This window comes from Phyllobates terribilis, unplaced genomic scaffold (genome assembly GCF_046119375.1).
Source record: "Phyllobates terribilis strain yellow unplaced genomic scaffold, ASM4611937v1 Scaffold_9__5_contigs__length_417890890, whole genome shotgun sequence".
In the NCBI taxonomy this organism is placed as follows: Eukaryota; Metazoa; Chordata; class Amphibia; order Anura; family Dendrobatidae; genus Phyllobates; species Phyllobates terribilis.
Genome location: NW_027362769.1, coordinates 101,728,283 through 101,746,336, shown reverse-complemented (window position 1 = coordinate 101,746,336; position 18,054 = coordinate 101,728,283). Strand labels below are relative to the sequence as shown.

The 18,054-nt window shown below is 37.3% G+C and overlaps 1 protein-coding gene across 50 annotated transcripts in view; it reads right to left on the bottom strand.

The window, feature by feature from the left end:
* The window catches only part of TTN (titin), a 282,255-nt gene that overhangs the window by 51,910 nt on the left and 212,291 nt on the right, over positions 1-18,054 (bottom strand). For all 50 annotated transcript variants that reach the window (XM_073646811.1, XM_073646863.1, XM_073646839.1 and 47 more), the window contains 31 exons: positions 17,495-17,527; positions 17,108-17,237; positions 15,387-15,686; positions 14,935-15,252; positions 14,541-14,837; positions 14,107-14,406; positions 13,708-14,022; positions 13,455-13,603; positions 13,098-13,248; positions 12,169-12,450; positions 11,754-12,056; positions 11,325-11,627; positions 10,955-11,236; positions 10,477-10,776; positions 10,103-10,405; positions 9,467-9,775; positions 9,085-9,366; positions 8,705-9,004; positions 8,319-8,612; positions 5,264-8,230; positions 4,857-5,177; positions 4,205-4,489; positions 3,807-4,106; positions 3,278-3,580; positions 2,896-3,171; positions 2,505-2,804; positions 2,063-2,365; positions 1,649-1,948; positions 1,067-1,354; positions 658-954; positions 58-360 (listed from right to left, as the gene is read on the bottom strand). In XM_073646811.1, the coding sequence (XP_073502912.1) occupies positions 58-360; positions 658-954; positions 1,067-1,354; positions 1,649-1,948; positions 2,063-2,365; positions 2,505-2,804; positions 2,896-3,171; positions 3,278-3,580; positions 3,807-4,106; positions 4,205-4,489; positions 4,857-5,177; positions 5,264-8,230; positions 8,319-8,612; positions 8,705-9,004; positions 9,085-9,366; positions 9,467-9,775; positions 10,103-10,405; positions 10,477-10,776; positions 10,955-11,236; positions 11,325-11,627; positions 11,754-12,056; positions 12,169-12,450; positions 13,098-13,248; positions 13,455-13,603; positions 13,708-14,022; positions 14,107-14,406; positions 14,541-14,837; positions 14,935-15,252; positions 15,387-15,686; positions 17,108-17,237; positions 17,495-17,527 (11,194 nt within the window). The remainder of the gene's footprint in view (positions 1-57; positions 361-657; positions 955-1,066; positions 1,355-1,648; positions 1,949-2,062; positions 2,366-2,504; positions 2,805-2,895; positions 3,172-3,277; positions 3,581-3,806; positions 4,107-4,204; positions 4,490-4,856; positions 5,178-5,263; positions 8,231-8,318; positions 8,613-8,704; positions 9,005-9,084; positions 9,367-9,466; positions 9,776-10,102; positions 10,406-10,476; positions 10,777-10,954; positions 11,237-11,324; positions 11,628-11,753; positions 12,057-12,168; positions 12,451-13,097; positions 13,249-13,454; positions 13,604-13,707; positions 14,023-14,106; positions 14,407-14,540; positions 14,838-14,934; positions 15,253-15,386; positions 15,687-17,107; positions 17,238-17,494; positions 17,528-18,054) is intronic.

The following is an 18,054-nucleotide window of genomic DNA, read 5'->3' as shown; positions in this document are numbered from 1 at the left end:
CTCAAAAATACCAAATTTATGGGGATGTATCTTTGTTATAGGATTATGTGCACTTACACTGTGGATCGAAAGCAGTTACTGCCTTTGATGCATCGCTAGGTTTGCCTGGTCCAGCTTTGTTCAAAGCAATCACCCTAAATTCATATTCCGTACCCTCTTGTAATCCTGTTGCTTTCACGGTTCGTTCAATGACCGGTTGCCTTGTTACCTTTGTCCAGTTGAAAGACTTTGTATCACGCTTTTCAAGCATATATCCAGTGATTTGAGATCTACCATCATCAGCAGGTGCTTTCCAGCTTACAGTCATATGATCTTTTGTTATGTTGCTTATAATGGGTGGATCACATTTTCCAGGAACATCTTCAAAGAAAAATGTTACATTGTATTTATAGAAAATGCTAAATGACAGTTTTATCTGGCATATATTTAAGTTTTCATCTTTAGCTCTATATACGTAGTAAAAGAGTACTGTAAGTTTAGCATGCATAATTATTAACACAAATGTCTTTTCCTTGAAGTGTTTCTTAACGAAATCTTCTGTTTTCTGCAGTTTTGTTTAAACTAAGGTCGGTGGTGAAAGCAAAAATATGTTCACATTTTATTCAGTTCAATAAAATACATGAACAAAATAATCCTTTAAAATATTAAGCAGCTTACCAAATGGATTCTTAGCAATGACGGATTCTGTTAAAATAGGATCACCAACACCATATTTGTTCTCAGCAGAAATGCGGAATTGATATTCATGTCCTTCAATCAACTTCTCCACACTGCAACTGGTAGTCTGGGCATTTGCAGTGACCTGTGCCCAATTAGGACGACTGGTTTCACGTTTGTCAATGACATAGTTTGTAATATCAGAACCACCATCTTCAAGTGGAGGATCCCAGCTCAGCATGGCACGGTCAGAATACATGTGGTTTATCTTCACAGAAGCAGGAGGTCCAGGTTTATCTTAAATGGAAAAATAAAAGTACTATGAGATGCATATATAACCCATGAGAATTTTATTTCCATAAATTTTTTAAAATACACAATAAGACAAAACTATGAACATAACACTTACCCAGCACTTTCAGCTTGATGGTTGCTGACTTAGAACCACTTGCATTTTCAGCTACAATAGTATATTCTCCTGATTCCCTACGGTTAACACTGAACAACTCCAGTAAGAAAAGGTTCCTCTTTGATGAAATTTTAATACCCTCTACAGGCTTTACATCTACTCCATCTTTCTTCCAAGAGACTTTTGGCATTGGTTTACCAAATACTTGAGCATCAAAACATACATTTGCCCCTGCTTTGACTGTGATTAGTGACTTCATCTGGATGCTGAGATCAATCTTTGGTGGAACTGCAAATGATAATATGAAATGTGTTACATTTCTTTGTACATCAGCAAAATTCATAATATTACGAAATGTAAGAATACCTGCACCACCCTTCAGACCATACCAAATTTCACCTGTTCCATGAACATATAACTGTCAAGGCATGTACAGGTGGTGCTCAGCTATATAAAAATAGTCCATTTGAAAAAGAAAAAATGAAAGTGGTACTCACCATTGAATGGTGAGTGCCGCTTTCATTTTTTCTTTTTCAAATGCATAATATTATTGGTTTGGTTAAAAAAAAATAATGCACATACCATTTTCTGCTTGAATGGTGACTGGATCTGATGGTTCGGATGGCCAGCTAATATTGATGGCAGTCTTAGCAAATACTCTGAACTGGTATTTCTCATTTTCCTCCAAATCCGTGACAGTATATTCTTCCGTCGGTACTTGAGAAGCAGTAGTGTTGCATTTTACCCACTTTTCACCAGGAAGTTTGCAAGCCTCCACTAGGTAACCAATTATTTTACTGCCACCATCATGTTTTGGCCTGGTCCATACCAGTGAAACTGTACTCCTGGTGATATCAACAACTTCTGGTTTTCCGGGAGGATCTGCAAATCAACATTACGTGTAAGTCTTTGTTATTTTACTATTTTTAGCTTCTACTAAAATGTTTTTAAACTGTTGTACAATTGTAATATATTTGTGATTTGTAAAATACATACCGACTGGTGTCCTTGCAGTGACATACTCAGTAGGTTTGCTGGGCTTGCTGGATCCAGCTCTGTTAAGAGCAAAGATTCTGAAACTATACTCCAAACCTTCAATCATGCCAACACATGGATATTCTGTTGTGCGCACTAAAGTATCATTGGCCTTCACCCACAGCAGGCTGTTTCTTTCCTTACGTTCGATTGCATAACCTGTGAGGGGGCTTCCTCCATCATTTTCAGGTCTATCCCAGGCAACAAATATGCAATCTTTGTTGACTTTGGTAACACGAGCATTCTTTGGTTCACTGGGAACATCTGAAAATTGAATGAGCAAACAGTTTTTTGTATTTTTCACTAGAGTTTATGCATGGATGATTTTATGCTTTACATAAAAAAAACATAAAAATGTATGGCGTTTTTAACACAAAGTTAATTAGAAATATCTGTTACATACCGAACGGGAATTTGGCAATAATACGCTCTGACATAATTGGTTCTGAAATTCCAAAACGGTTCTCAGAACGAACTCTGAAAATGTATTCCTGTCCTGGGATGAGTTTTCCAATACGGCAACTAGTTTTGGTGACCGAAGTTACAGCCGTAATCCAGTCTCCTCTGCTTACATCACACTTTTCAACAATGTAGTTGGTAATGTTGCTGCCACCATCTTCAAGGGGCAAATGCCATGAGAGTGAGCAAGCATCAGAATCTATGTCAGTAACCTCAAATGGTGGTTCTGGTGGACCTGGGATGTCTGTAGAAAGCAACAACAAGCAAATATTTAATAACTGTAAAATGTCCTCTTTTGAAACATGCTGTATGATAGATTTACCATTTATACATACCCATTACTATCACACGTATTCTCTGTGTAGATACACCACAGCTGTTTTCTGCAGACACAGAGTAGAAGCCACTGTCTTTCCTTGTTACATCCTTTATTATGAGAACTGTGGAATTCTGTGATTTATGTACAGCAAGGCGGCTTGATGGCATTACATCAACATCGGTTTTCAGCCACTTCGACACAGGAGCTGGCTTTCCATAGATATGTGCTTCAATTCTAAGTTTCTGTCCTGCTTTGATGCTGACCACTTCCGGCAATAATATCTTAGGTGGCACTGTAAAAAACAAGAATATTTATAGGTGAAAACTTTGTTCCAGTAAGAAACTATAAAGTCATTGACATTTAATGCAGTTTATAGAAAATCCTGTCATTTAACTTACGAAGTTGTTCCTTAATTTCAAATAATCCTTCAGCTTCCCTCGGCAAGCTGACTCCAACAGAGTTTCTTGCGGCAACTCTGAACTTGTATTTTGTGCCCTCTTTGAGCCCAACAACAACAATATTTAGATCTTTCACGACAGAATACTGAGTCCAGTTGTCCTCTGGCTGTCCTTCTACCTGGAAGCTTATGATATATCCATCAATTTTGGCTCCTCCATCTCTTAATGGTGGAAGCCAAGCCAGTGTAGCACTGTTCTTTGTAATTTCTGTAACATCCAGTTTTTTGGGTGGATCAGGTTCACCTATTGAAATACACAAGAAAAAGATTTAGAGGAAAAAATAAATATTCATGGACAAAAAATATATGCAAATTGGAGTGCTTAGGGTGGAAATGGATCTGAAAATCATTATAAAACTTATTGTCATAAATATCAAAATGCAGACTAGGCTGATGTGGAAAGTTTTAAACTTCTGTGATTTCGGACAATATCAATTAAAGCTAGAAATGTTTTGGGACATAGTACTCACTTATAGGATCAGTTGCAAGTATAGTCTTAGGTGTGTCCCTTGGAACACCTGATCCATATTCATTGACAGCGGTAACTCTGAAAAAGTATTCTGTTCCAGGTACAAGATTGGCCACTTTAAAACTAGTTTTCTTCCAGTCTGCCACTACTGGTGCCCATGTCTTCCTGTCTACTTCTCGCTTTTCTAAGATATAATGAGTCACTTGACTTCCACCATCATTTTCTGGAGGTACCCATGAAAGTTGACATGACATTTTTGTAACATCTGAAATAGTAAAGTCTCCCACAGGTCCCGGGGTATCTATAAAAAACAAAACAGATTTTATTAATGCAAAAACAAAACACATAGAGATTCTGCACTTAATATCTCCTTTTTTATTTTTCTTATCTCTAACTTACCAAGTACTCTCACATTGACGAACACTGCCTTTTCCCCTGCTACATTTACAAGGGACAATGAATATTTGCCGGAATCGTCACGAGTGCAGTTGGGAATAACTAGGAAAGCCATAGTATCAAGAAGATCAACTTGTCCTTTTCTGACTACATTATCTACACCCATTCTTCTCCATGTGATTTTAGGTGCTGGTCTTCCTCTTACTACAGCAAACAACCGAATAGGACATCCTGCTCTTACAGTGACCAATTTTCTCATGCTTGCATCCAATTCAATTTCAGGAGTTTCTGAAAAAAATATTTAAGAAAAGAATAATTTAATGGACCTAGGACTTGATTGACTTAATAGGTAATCACCATTTCAGAAAGTGATGGCAGATAAGGGAAACTGGACTGTTTTAGGCCTATTGCAACTTAACACATTTTCCTTCACAGCTGTGGCTCTGGCCACCTGACTGTGCAGGGAACTGCTTGCCCTCATCATTTTATGGGGCTTGTATTGCAGTTTTCCACAAAGCCCCTGAATTCCTAGGATTCATAGGGGTTCTAGAGATGGGACACTCACCGATCACATTTTATATAGTAAAGTGCCATAACTTTATAGAATGGATATATCACTTTAGTAATTTTTTTGTCTTTGCAAAGAAAAACATACCCAATATTTCTTTGGGTGAGACTGCTTCTTTCAGTTCAGCGGGTCTTCCAATGCCAACTTGGTTCTGTGCTGAAACTCTAAACTCATATTCCTGTTTTTCACTAAGACTTGTCACACTAAATTGAGTGTGAATAAGCTGGGCAGGAACATTGCATCTCTTCCAGCCTTCCTCAGCATCCTTAGCTTCACCCTTAAGTCTCATTTCTACAATATATCCAATTATCGGGGCACCACCATCATAGACAGGTTTTCCCCATCCAAGAGTAATTGAAGTTTTTGTGCTATCAGCCACTTTCAGATTTGTTGGTGGACCAGGAGGTTCTGCAGAGAAAGCAAAAATAGAAAATTACATACAGTATATGGAATATAACATAGTAATACATTAAAAAAGCAAGTTTATGTATTACCTATAGGGTCTTTTGCAACAATAGGTCTTGATGGCCCACTTGGATCTCCTAGACCAATTTCATTTTCAGCTTTAACACGGAACTGGTATTCATGTCCTGGGATAAGATTGGTCACTTTAAGACGCCTTTCTGGTATTGCTGATTTGGTTACAGCAACCCACCTCAATGATCGCTTTTCTTTTTTCTCAAGAATGTATCCAGTAACGGACTTGCCGCCATCAAATTCTGGTGCATTCCAGACTACAGTCATTTCTTCCTTGCTTACTTTGGTGACTTCTGGAGGTTCTGGAGGTCCAGGTTTACTATAACGTGTTTTAGCGACGATTGGTTTGGTTTCTGTTGGTGGACCAGTACCCATTTTATTCTCTGCACGAACTCTGAAAAGGTATTCATTTCCTTCTATGAGACGAGTTACTTGTGCATGAGTTAGGATCACGGATGAAGAGTATGTTGACCATACCATGCGTTTGCTCTCACATTTCTCTAAGATATAGTTTTGAATCTCACAGCCACCATCATCTTCTGGTTGATCCCAACTGAGTGTGCATCTGTCACTTGATATATCTGAAATTTTCAGGTTTTGTATTGGTCCAGGTGCATCAAGTACATTGACAGTAGCATGTGCAGTAAAACTTCCAGCAGGGTTTGTGGCTGTGACCACATATTTACCACTATCAGACCTTTTAGATTTTTCCAGAATAAATTTAGTGTAATCTGTTCCAGTTTCAAGCTTTAATCTGGGAGATTTAGATATATCTGTTGTGTCTTTATCTTTTACCCAGGCTATTTCTGGCTGTGGCTTTCCTCTCACTCCAGCTTCAATTCTAATTGTTTCTCCAGCTTTGACAACTATCACTCCAGTCAATTTCAAGTCAAGTGCAGGTTTTAAAAGTTCCTCCTTTACTAACACCTCACTTGTCTTAACCCAGTTGCTCTCACCTCCTTCATTCTTGGTCTGAACTCTAAATTGGTATAGCTGGTTTTCAGCGCATCTATCTATAAGGAAGCTTGTTTCTTTGATACTGCCTTTATGGACCCTTTCCCATTCATCTGAATCTTTTAGTTTTCTTTCAACATGGTATGATAGGTTGGGGCTTCCACCATCATAATCTGGTTTTCTCCATTTTAGATAGACAAATGTTTTTCCTACTTCAGCAATATGAAGGTTTTCTGGTTCCCCAGGCTTTTCAACTGGATTAATGGCCAGGATAGGTGTCTTGGTCTCAACAACTGGACCAGGTCCAACTTTGTTTTCTGCACAGACTCTGAAGAAATATTCATGATTTTCTATAAGCGGTGCTTTAATCAACCTCTTTGTAAGGTCAGAGGAAATGACATACCATCCTCTTTGATTTGGCTCACGGTATTCCACAATATAATTTGTTATTTCTGAACCGCCATTATCGTATGGGTTTTCCCAAGAAACCATGCAAGAATCTTTAGTGACATAGCCTATCTTAAGATTCTGACAAGGTCCGGGTCTATCTAGAACATTGACCACGACCACACCCTGTGCTTGACCACTGCTGTTCTTGGCCACAATTGTATATTTTCCATGGTCAGCTCTTGTTGCTGTTTTTATGTGCAAACCAACTGGAGGGAAGTCTTGAGTCATTTCAGTTCTGTTGTCTTTGGTTACTACTTTGCCATCTTTCGACCATGTTAAGTCTGGATCTGGCCTGCCTTTAACGCGAGCAGTAATATTAATAGTTTGGCCAACCCGTACAGTTAGCAAGTCACGACAAGTCAAATCAAGATCAACTTCTGGTGGATGAAGAATATCCTTTGCAATGACAGATTCTGGAAGTTCTCTAGGTTCTCCTTCTCCAACTATATTTGCTGCTTTAATACGGAATCGGTACTCATTTCCTTCAATCAGACCTGGGACTCTAAATGCACACTGCCTAATGAGATCATCAGCGTTAATTCTGCTCCACTGAGCTGATCCTGATTTTTGACATTCAACATTATATCCCAAGATTGGACTACCACCATCTCTAGTGGGCTTGGTCCACACTAAGTCTGCTGTTTCTCTGCTCTTGTCTTTAAGTTTGGGATTAATTGGTGGTCCTGGTGGTGTTATAGGACGAGATGCCTTTATTGGATCAGATATTGGTGAAGGTTTACTGAGTCCAGCAATATTCTCAGCAAATACTCTGAATTCATAGGTGTTTCCTTCATACAGCCCAGTAGCACGGAATCTGAGATCAAGCACTGGGGTCTTATTAACTCTTACCCATTTACCAGAAACCTCTCTTCTTTCAACAATATAACCACTTATTGGACTACCTCCATCAGATTTAGGAATTGTCCAAGATACAGTTGCAGCATTCTCAGTTATATCTGACACTATTGGCTTTCCAGGTGGAGCTGGTGGATCAAACATGTGCTTGGCAACAGTAGGCTGAGATTCTAAGGGTTTACCAATACCCATCTTGTTTTCAGCACAAACACGGAAAGTATACTCATAGCCTTTTTGAAGTCTGGGTACCTTAGCCTTTGTTTGAATACTGCCGCTGCTTACTATTCCCCAAGTTTCTTTCTTGCCTTCACACTTCTCTACAATGTAGTTCATTACAGCAGTTCCACCATCATCTTTTGGTGGCCTCCAAGAGATTACCATATATTCTGGTGTAACTTCCAGGATATTTATTGGACCTGTTGGTGGTCCAGGAACATCCAAAACTGTGAGATGCAGAGCAACTGTTTTGTTGCCAGCAACATTTGATACTGTCAGTTGATATTCTCCTGAATCCTTTCTTGTACAATTTTTGATTGTAAGCACAGTTGAAAAATTGTCAGTTTCAATTTTATAGTTGCCTTCTGATTTTATTTCTGTGCTGTCAGTCACCCACTTAGCAGTTGGAACTGGGATTCCTCTCATGATTGCAGGGAATCTTACAGTTGTACCCGCTTTGACTACAAGACCTTCAATTAACTTAACATCAACTTCTATAGTTGGAGCAGCTGAAAAAAGAGACAAAAGAAAAAATGTTCAGCATAGGTGAAAAACAATGCAGTGACGATTTTGTTGGTAAATAAATATTATTATTACCTATTTTTTCTTGGCATTCAATTGGTACAGTTACATCTGGGCGACTGAGTCCAGCAACGTTCTCAGCTCTTACACGGAATTTGTAAATCTTTCCATGCGTCAGTCCAGTAACAAGGCATTCTGGTATGGAAACAGTCTTAAAGTTAGTCCAGTCTTCTGTACCCTCTTCTTGGTAGTCTACTACGAAACCAGTGATTTCAGCACCACCATCACGGTCTGGATAGTTCCAAGCAAGGGAGACTTCGGTTTTGTCTACATCTACATGATGCAGGTTCTTTGGTGGTCCAGGTGGATCTGGGCATTACATAAATATACAAATTACATTATGCTGGTGCCCATACAAAACAAATACACACTAGGCTAATTAGATTACAAATTATACTTACAAATTGGATCAATAGCCTTTATTGGTTTAGGGGATTCAACATAAGGACCCCGTCCAAACTGGTTCTCTGCAGCAACACGGAACATATATTGCGAGCCTTCCATAAGATGTTTAGCAATAATGCTGTGTTTTTTGGATGTAGTTGAAATAGGTACCCAACGAGGGTTAGCAACATCACGCTTCTCAACCACATAATTGCTAATGACTGCACCGCCATTGTCCTCTGGCTCTTTCCAGGTAAGATAGCATGAATCTTTTCTGATTTCACTGATTTGTAGACTCCTTGGTGGACCAGGTTTATCTAAATATAGAATATTATCCATTATTCTTTATTTTTTTGTTAATTTAAATAAACAGTAAAAATAAATGTATACTTCTTACCAAGAACAATAACTTTAACTTCAACAGTCTTGCTGCCTGCTTCATTTTCTACTGTCAAAGAATACACTCCAGCATCTTCTTTGACAGAGTTACGTATTTCAAGCTTGCTTCCAACAGGTGTGACCACAACATCTGCCTTCATAGGTACTTCTTTGCCTTCTTTTTTCCAGGTTACTTTGGGGAATGGCATTCCTTTGATTACAGCGCTGAGTGTTATAGTATTTCCAGCCTTGACCTGTTGTTCTCGTGCCATGTTTGCATCTAATAACAGCTCAGGTGGTTCTGTGGTAGGAAAAAAAAGAAAGAAATCCTATTTTGGCAAACCTGTTGAAAATAACCTTAGCCAAAATTGGTACAACTTATTTTAGGGAAATAAATTTACCAAGCCTGTCCTTAGCTTGAACTGGATCCCGGATATAAGCAGGCTCAGATTCACCAGCAGAGTTCACTGCCATTATTCTAAACTTGTATGTGTCACCTTCTGTAAGTGCAACCACTTTGTGTTTTGTATCAGGACAGCCATCAGGAGCATGATTGGATTTCTTCCATTCTTCTTCACCAACCTTTTGGTATTCTACAAGGTAGCCAATTATCTTGCCTCCACCATCGTGCCTTGGTGGATGCCAAGACAAATCAACAGAATTCTTGGTTTTATCTACAGCTTCTGGGTTCACTGGTGGGCTTGGTTTCACTAGCAAAAAAAACCCAGAATACAGCATTTGTTCACCTATCTGCTTTCATAAGTCAACATGCTATGAAAACTTAACATTTTTAAAGGATTAATTATGCCCTCCTAATATCTGTAACTTTAGGCTTGCTGTATTAATACTTACAAAGAATCTATCGAATTTAGTTTTTTTTTTAAACTGATGAAAAAAACTACCAACTTCTAGATATAAAAAATATATATTCATTAATTTAAAATATCAAGGTAAAATACATATAGTCAAAAAGTTGCTAATGCAGTAAGCTATAAAGCAATGGTAAAGGAAATTAATAAGTGCACTTAACTACTTACATATTGGATCATTGGCAAAGACTGGTTTAGATGGTGGACTTGGGTCACCTATACCAACTTCATTTTCTGCGGATACTCTAAACTCATATTCACATCCTTCAAGCAGATCTGTTACTCTGTATTGAGTATCTGGATAAATAGGCTCTCTTGAGACTTTAGTCCACCTGTTGGACATGGTTTCTTTCTTTTCTACAATATAGGCAAATATGGGTTTTCCACCATCACGTGGTCTATTCCACAAAACCAATGCAGAATCTTTTGTTACTTCCTTAACGAGTGGTTGCTCAGGTGCCTCAGGAACTCCTAAAAAAAGAAAATCTAGTTAAATCTTGGTAGAAATATATGTGCTTCCAAAATATGAAAAGATGACTTACTGTAGCGGTCTTTGGCCTTAATTTCATCAGATATAAGAGGATCGCTTATGCCATAGGTGTTTTCTGCACAGATTCGAATGCTGTATTCTCTTCCTTCGAGAAGTTTAGGAACTTTGCAGGTTGTTTTAGTAGTTGCTGATGTTACAGGCATCCAGAGGTCTCTGTTGCTGTCTTTCTTTTCAACAACATAGTTAGTTATTGCACTACCACCATCATCGAGAGGAGGTTTCCAGGAGATAACCATATGATCTCTGTGAACTTCGTCAAATATCACAGGACCAACGGGTGGCTGTGGTCGATCTGTATAAAATAAGAAATAAATTACATATAGGGAAATTATACTTCTCTTTACAGTTTGTAAGTAATTCTATAAAATTAAAACATTACCATATACATATATATACATATATGTATATATATATATATGTAGTATGTCAAGTGATATATCACATTTTGTTACTCAAATGAATTTACTTACCAACTACAATAACTTCGCAACATCCTTTTCTTGCTCCGGTGCTGTTTTCAACAACCACACAGTATCTTCCTGAATCTTCTCTGACAGATTTAAGAATACCCAGACACAAGGTATTTGGAGTAGTCTTAATCTTTGTACGGTCATCTTCCTTAACAGTTATATTATCTTTCAACCAGGTAATCTTTGGTGCAGGTTTTCCAGTGTACCGGCCATTCATAGCAAAAGCTTCCCCAACACGTACAATTAATTTATCTCGGAAGTCAAGCTCAATTGTTGGTGGTGCTGTAAAGAAATGTATATACAAATATTATAGTGAATATTACACAACCCAATGATTATGGTCATGTAAAATAAATAGAAACGTGCATACCTAATTCATCTTTACAAGTAATAGGTTTAGTGCAGAATGAAGGTTTCCCTTGTCCGACAATGTTGACAGCACTGACACGATATTCATAGGTGTCACCCTCCTTCAATCCCTCATGAATATATGTTCTATTAAGGAGTTTTTCTTTGGTGACTCTGTAGAATTTGTCTTTTCCAATGAGTCGACATTCCAAGACATACATTGTAATGTCAGATCCTCCATTATACTTAGGTGGATTCCAGCTCAAGCTGATTGAATCTTTTGTGACTCCTGTTACTTGGAGATCCTCAGGACGTTCAGGAACAGCTATAAGGGAGAAGACATAGTACTTTAAATTTGATAACTAACTCATGATTTATCATTGAGAATGACACTATATAAATAATATTGTGAAATGACCACTAAAAAAAAGATAAATCTCCATTAACTTACATATTGGCTCTCTTATAACTATCTCACTGGTGGTCTCTACGAATGGACCCATTCCAATAATATTTTCAGGTGCAATACGGAAGAAGTAAGCAGTTCCTTCAATGAGCCCTTGAACTGTTGCATTTTGTCTTGTCACGGTATACGTTACTGGAGACCAGCCCCTGCGGTCAGCTTCACGTTTTTCAATTATATAATTAGTAATCGTTGAGCCTCCATCGTCTTCAGGTGAGAACCAGGTCAGTTTACATGAGTCAAGTGTTAGATTTTCCGTCTGGAATGGTTGGCTTACTGGACCAGGGACATCTGCAGAGAAGAGAAAATCATCTTATTGTATGTAGCATTTGCAGCATATATTCTCTAGTGCCTATTACAGTATGTATTGTACAACTTTTAATATGGATAATGAATTGATTACCCAGGACGTCAACGATAATAGTCTTCCTTCTTTCACCTCCAGCATTTTTGGCAATCAGATTGTATATTCCTTGATGATTTCTCTGGCATTTTTTAATAACCAAAGATGAACTTATGGCTGTTGTTTCAATGGTAGCTTCAGGTGGTAAAGATTTGTCATCTCTGTTCCAAGAAATTTCAGGCGCTGGTTTGCCAGAAACATAAGCTATAATTCGGATAACCCCACCAGCATGAACAACGATTCTCTCTTTCACACTGGCATCTAACTGGATATCAGGTAACACTAAGGGAGTAAAAAAAAAAAATTATATATTTTCTGTAATAGAGCACACACATATTTAGCAGAACAGGAAGAAGGCAGTATTATATATTATGCTATTTATTCAATGTATAATTGTAACTTCAAGCGTTTCACTTAAATCGGTGGGCTCATAATCATAAATTGGTTAAATTGCAAAGTGCTTGTAAAAATAAGCAACTTTGCAATTTACTTCTTATTAACAATCATCTGTGTTCTCACGATGGAGAGATGATTAATTTTATTGTTTATGCCTTGTTGCCTAGTTTACCGGCCATTGATGCAGTCTATCAGAAGTGGCAGGTCTCCTAGGCAAGGAGAGCATCTCTTACAAGTTCTTTCCCATAGAGTTTGTAAACACTGCCCTGAAGTTGCCCAGATCTCTGGATCTGGTCAGCTTTAGTCCCAGTGTACTACTCCAAATCTGATTCGGCTTTCAGCATTTGAGAATGAACAGTTCGAGCCAGCGGCATAACGATACTACTATTCTGAACTGTCAATCAATTAGGGGCACACTACCCCCCCTGCAAGCAGGAAGCTAGACGGTGGGGAGTGGGGCACTCCTGACTGAGAATATGGGACAACCCCTTTAACTAAAAAGGCACCGATGTGTAAAAACTCAAAGACTATACCTGTTCGATCTTTGGCTTCAATAACATCAGTGACATCCCCAGGTTCTCCAACACCAGCAGCATTAACAGCCCTTACTCTAAACCTGTAGAAGCTGCCTTCTTTGAGACCAGATACCACAAATTTGGTGCCTCTGATTTCTTTTTCTTTGGCCTAGAAAAAAAAAAGTGTATGCTTTGAATTAGCATGAATAAGTCAAAATAGCAATGTAATTTTCTTATCTTTATTACATTTATTTTAGACAAAAAGGAAAGGAAATCTAATCTAGAGTTATTGAATTGTTTATTTATTATGATAAGTACTAGAATTCATATTATTATTATTATTATTATTATTATTAGTTACAGACTTGTACAAACCTTTTCCCATTCCTCTTTTCCTTCTTCTTTATATTCCACAAAGTATCCGGTGATTGGAGAACCTCCATCTTTAGATGGTGCCACCCATTCTAGATCAGCTGTGGACTTGGTCCAGTCTGTAACCTTTGGAATAGGTGGTCCAGGTGGTGCTATGGATGATATATACTATGTGTTAATTATCCAATAAAACAAAATGTATTTCTATAGCTGTTCCTTATGGTTTAGTATATATGTATTTAATGATTATACTTACAAATAGGATCTCTAGCAGTAATTGGATCAGATGGCAGACTTGGAGGCCCAACACCAGCTGCATTAATTGGAAATACCCTAAACTGGTAGTCAGATCCTTCAATGAGCCCTGTAACTTTGTGAGAAACACCCAATGGCATAATCTTGATGGGATCACGATTAACTCTCTTCCATCTCTTTCCAGTGGTTTCTTTCATTTCCAGCCAGTAGCCAGTCACTGGTGATCCACCATCATATTCTGGCTCTTCCCAGTTGACAGTCATAAAATCTCGTGTAACACTACTGACTGATGGTTTATCACACTGTCCAGGAACAGCTGTGAAAATACACAATATATTATTATCTTGCCAAAGGCTCAATTCCATTGTTAGCTTACAAAATGTAAATTTACCAAACTTACAGTAAAGATTCCTTGCTGTTTCAGGTTCACTATCAAGCGGAAGACCTACACCATATTTATTCTGAGCCATAATACGGAACACATATTCATGACCTTCAATCAGTTTTGGTATGGTGTATATACATTCTTTAACGTCTTTTGTTACGGGAGACCATAATTTCCTGTTAGCTTCTCTCTTTTCAATTACATAGTTTGTAATTTTGGAGCCTCCATCGTCTTTTGGAGGCAACCAAGCCAAAGTCATATTTTCAGCAGTAATGGACTCAAATTTAATTGGTCCTACTGGTGGTCCAGGGCGTCCTATTTAAAGAAAAAAAATGTTGCTTAAATAAATGACATACATAATAAAGAAAAAAACAATAATTTATTTTAAACATATATTAATAATATCAGATTATGTCTAACTGCTCAATTTGTAAAAAATATATACTTACCTAGGACATTTAGTCGCATTTCCTTTGCATCAGTTCCCAAGTTGTTCTCTGCTGTCAGAGTATATAAAGCAGTATCATTCCTACGAGACTGGTGGATCAGCAATGTACAGTCATTTTCACCGACAACTTTGTTAACGTGTTGATCATACTGAACAGGTGTTTTATCATCAGGCTTGTTTGCCGGTGCTTTAAACCATTTCAAAGTTGGGAAAGGAACGCCCTTGACCTTTGCAACAATACTGATATCCGTTCCCTCTTCTGCCTCCAAAAACTCTTTGAGCTCAATAGATGGTGGACCTTAATAAAAGGTTAAATAAAAATGATTAAGAAAATAAAGCACCAAACAGAAATATAATAATTAAATGTAGGTTTCACGTTCGAATAGTCTACTTACAAGTCTGGTCTTTCACCACAACAGGGCCTACAGTTGAAGATGGCTTGCTATGTCCAGCTTCATTTACAGCTCTAACACGGAATTCATATTCAGCCCCTTCTTTTAGGTCTTCAACAGTGAACTTTGTTTCTTCTACATCTCGCTTATTGCATTGCTTCCAAGATTCTTTGCCTTCTCCGGATGGATCCCACAGTAGGCGCTCAATAATATAATGAGTCACAGGTGCACCTCCATCATTCTTTGGTGGTCTCCATGTTAATGCTACTGAATTCTTTGTCACAATGCCAACTTTTAGTCTTGTAGGTGGTTCAGGTGGATCTTTAAAGTAAGAAAACAAATATTACTACAGATATAAATACAAAGCAGTGTTTTACTAAAATTGGCAAAATAATTTGTTATAAAGTAGTATGAAAGTATGCAGAAAAGTTTAAATGACACTGATTTAGACTTACGTATTGGATCTCTTGCTCTTGTCCTTTGAATGGTTGAAATAGGAGGTCCAGTTCCAAATCGATTCTCTGCTGTAATTCTAAACAAGTATTCCTGTCCGTCAATGAGGTCTGGCACAGTAAATGAAGTTCCTGCACAGTCTGTTGTCACTCTGCCCCATGATTTTCCTTCAACTGTTTTCTTTTCAACAATGTAGTTCCTTATTCTATCACCACCATCATTATCTGGGGCTTTCCATGTAAGTTTAGCAGTGGATCTTGTGACATCACTAACTTTAAGGTCCTTTGGTGGCCCTGGAGCATCTGTAATTAAAAAAATACAATGTATGTGTTTTATATTTATTAACACCTTAGCAACAGCCGCAGTAAATGTATGGCGGCTGTACGCTATCACTGTCACTGGAGCAAGTTCAGGATCTGAGCCCACTTTGTACAACACAGCTGCCACCTGCATTACTTAACTGGCACCCAAAAATAACTAACGCAAGTGGAGATAGCTCCAATTGCCTCAATTCAACCTTTTAAATGCGACTGTCAATTATAGTAGCAGCATTTAAAAGTCCTCCAACATGACAGCCATCACTCTATCAACTTCCCTCATGACATGATCGGAATGGTGGGGGGTGATCGGTCGCCATGGCAATCAGGTGGCTGGTCTACATAGGAGACCAATAATTTTAAATACACTGCAATACTGCATATTGCACAGGTGATCAAGAGATTGCAGGTTCAAGTCCCCTATGGGAACTAATAAAAGGTGTAAAAATCCCCCCAAAAAAGAAAAAAAAATCTATATATAAGTTTAAATCCTCCCTTTTCTCCAAACATAAATCTAAAATGTTAACAATAAAATAATTTAACATATTTAGTATTGCTGCATGCGTAATTGCTCAAATTAATAAAATGTAAAAAAAAATATTTTGCTCATACAGTGAATGCTAAAAAGAAAACAAATCAAAACATCAGAATTGGTGGGTATTTTTGGGGATTGGCGCTCTTCCAATCCAAAAATGCAGTTAAAAGCTATCAAAATGTAACATGTACCGAAAAATTATATCAATAAAATCATCAGCTCAGTATCCAAAGACAAGTCCTCCCACAGGTTCATTGATAGAAAGATAAAAAAAAAGTTATTGATTTCTGAAAATGGCAATACAAACTACATATTGTAAAAAAGTTTTTAATCTTTTTAACCACAAAAATATATAAAAAAAACCCCTAAAAGTTTGATGTGAAGTTTTGCCAGGTCATTTTTTACTACGCAGTAAATGTTGTAAAAACAAAACCACAAGAATAATAGCGGAATTGTTTTTTTATTTTCAATATTTCACCACCAATTTTTTCAGTACATTTTGTAGTAAAATGACTGGTGTCATTCAAAACTAAAAGTTGTCTTGCAAAAACCAAGCCTTCTTACAGTTATGTCAATGGAAAAATAAGAAAGTTGTTATGTCTCTCGGAAATGGAGGAGGAAAAAAATGAAAGCAGAAAAATGAAAAATTGCTTGGTCTTTAAGAGGTTAAAACTAACACCCATATACATTAAAAGTGTTCCAACAGAAAATGTCATTGATGCATGCAGCAATCAATAGGATTGCAGTTTTAGTGCCGATTTAAGTTTTATCAAATGTTATTTGTTACCATTGTTACAAGTTTATATATTCTTATTCACTTAGTACAGATGCCTCTATTGCATTGATCTAAAAAATATTTGCATAGCCTTACCTAAAACATTGACTCTAACATTGACTGTCTTCTGCCCAGCTTTATTCTTTGCTGTGATGCTGTATTTTCCAGAGTGTCCTCTGTTGGCCACAGGAATAATGACAACTGAAGTGGTGTCAGTTGCCTCAACCTAAACAAAATGTAGAAGATTTTTGTTACAACGAACAAATCTTAGTTATAACATTTAATAGTTTTGAATATATTTCATTCTAATTTATTTTACATTATATTTTAAAAATTACATGAAATCATTTATTTTAAATGTAGTTCAATCCGTTATATTTAATAGACACTCTGCATGAGTATGTTAAAGATCATACAGTTAAATTATTCTGGTTCATAATAATTAATGTAATAGTGCAATAGAAGGAAAAGTAATTTACATACCTGAGAATCCACTGGAATATTGTGTACTTGATCCTAAAATTATGATCCAAAACAACAACATAAAAACAGTTAGGGCTTATATAAACATGTAAAGATTTCAGTTTCAGAAGTTTTGTGAATTATTTTTACGAATATGGAGTCAAAGACAACTTTTAGAATGGGGCCCCTGGGAAAATCAGTTCAGGAGAAGTGCAAGCAGCAAGGCAAGAAAGGGTACTATTACATTATGTGAGAGAACAGATTCCGTTTTGTGTGTGTGGTATCCATCTTGTCTTATAACTACTGTTTCATGGTGATCAAATAACACTGACACTGATAGGTAGGGAAGTTTCACATTTCTATTAATTTCTCTAAAGTTCTCATTTGCTCATATTTTGGAAGGAATTTTTTTCTTTGACTGTGGAACTATTTAAGTATCTTGTATGTGCTAATAAAGCAGAAATCCTGAATACACCATACAAGGCTGTGCGGAATTGATTTCCTGAGCGCTCATAAAACAAATCGTATTTATTTGGAGTTCAAAAGGCATAGAAGAGAGTGTATTTCACTCACAATTACAA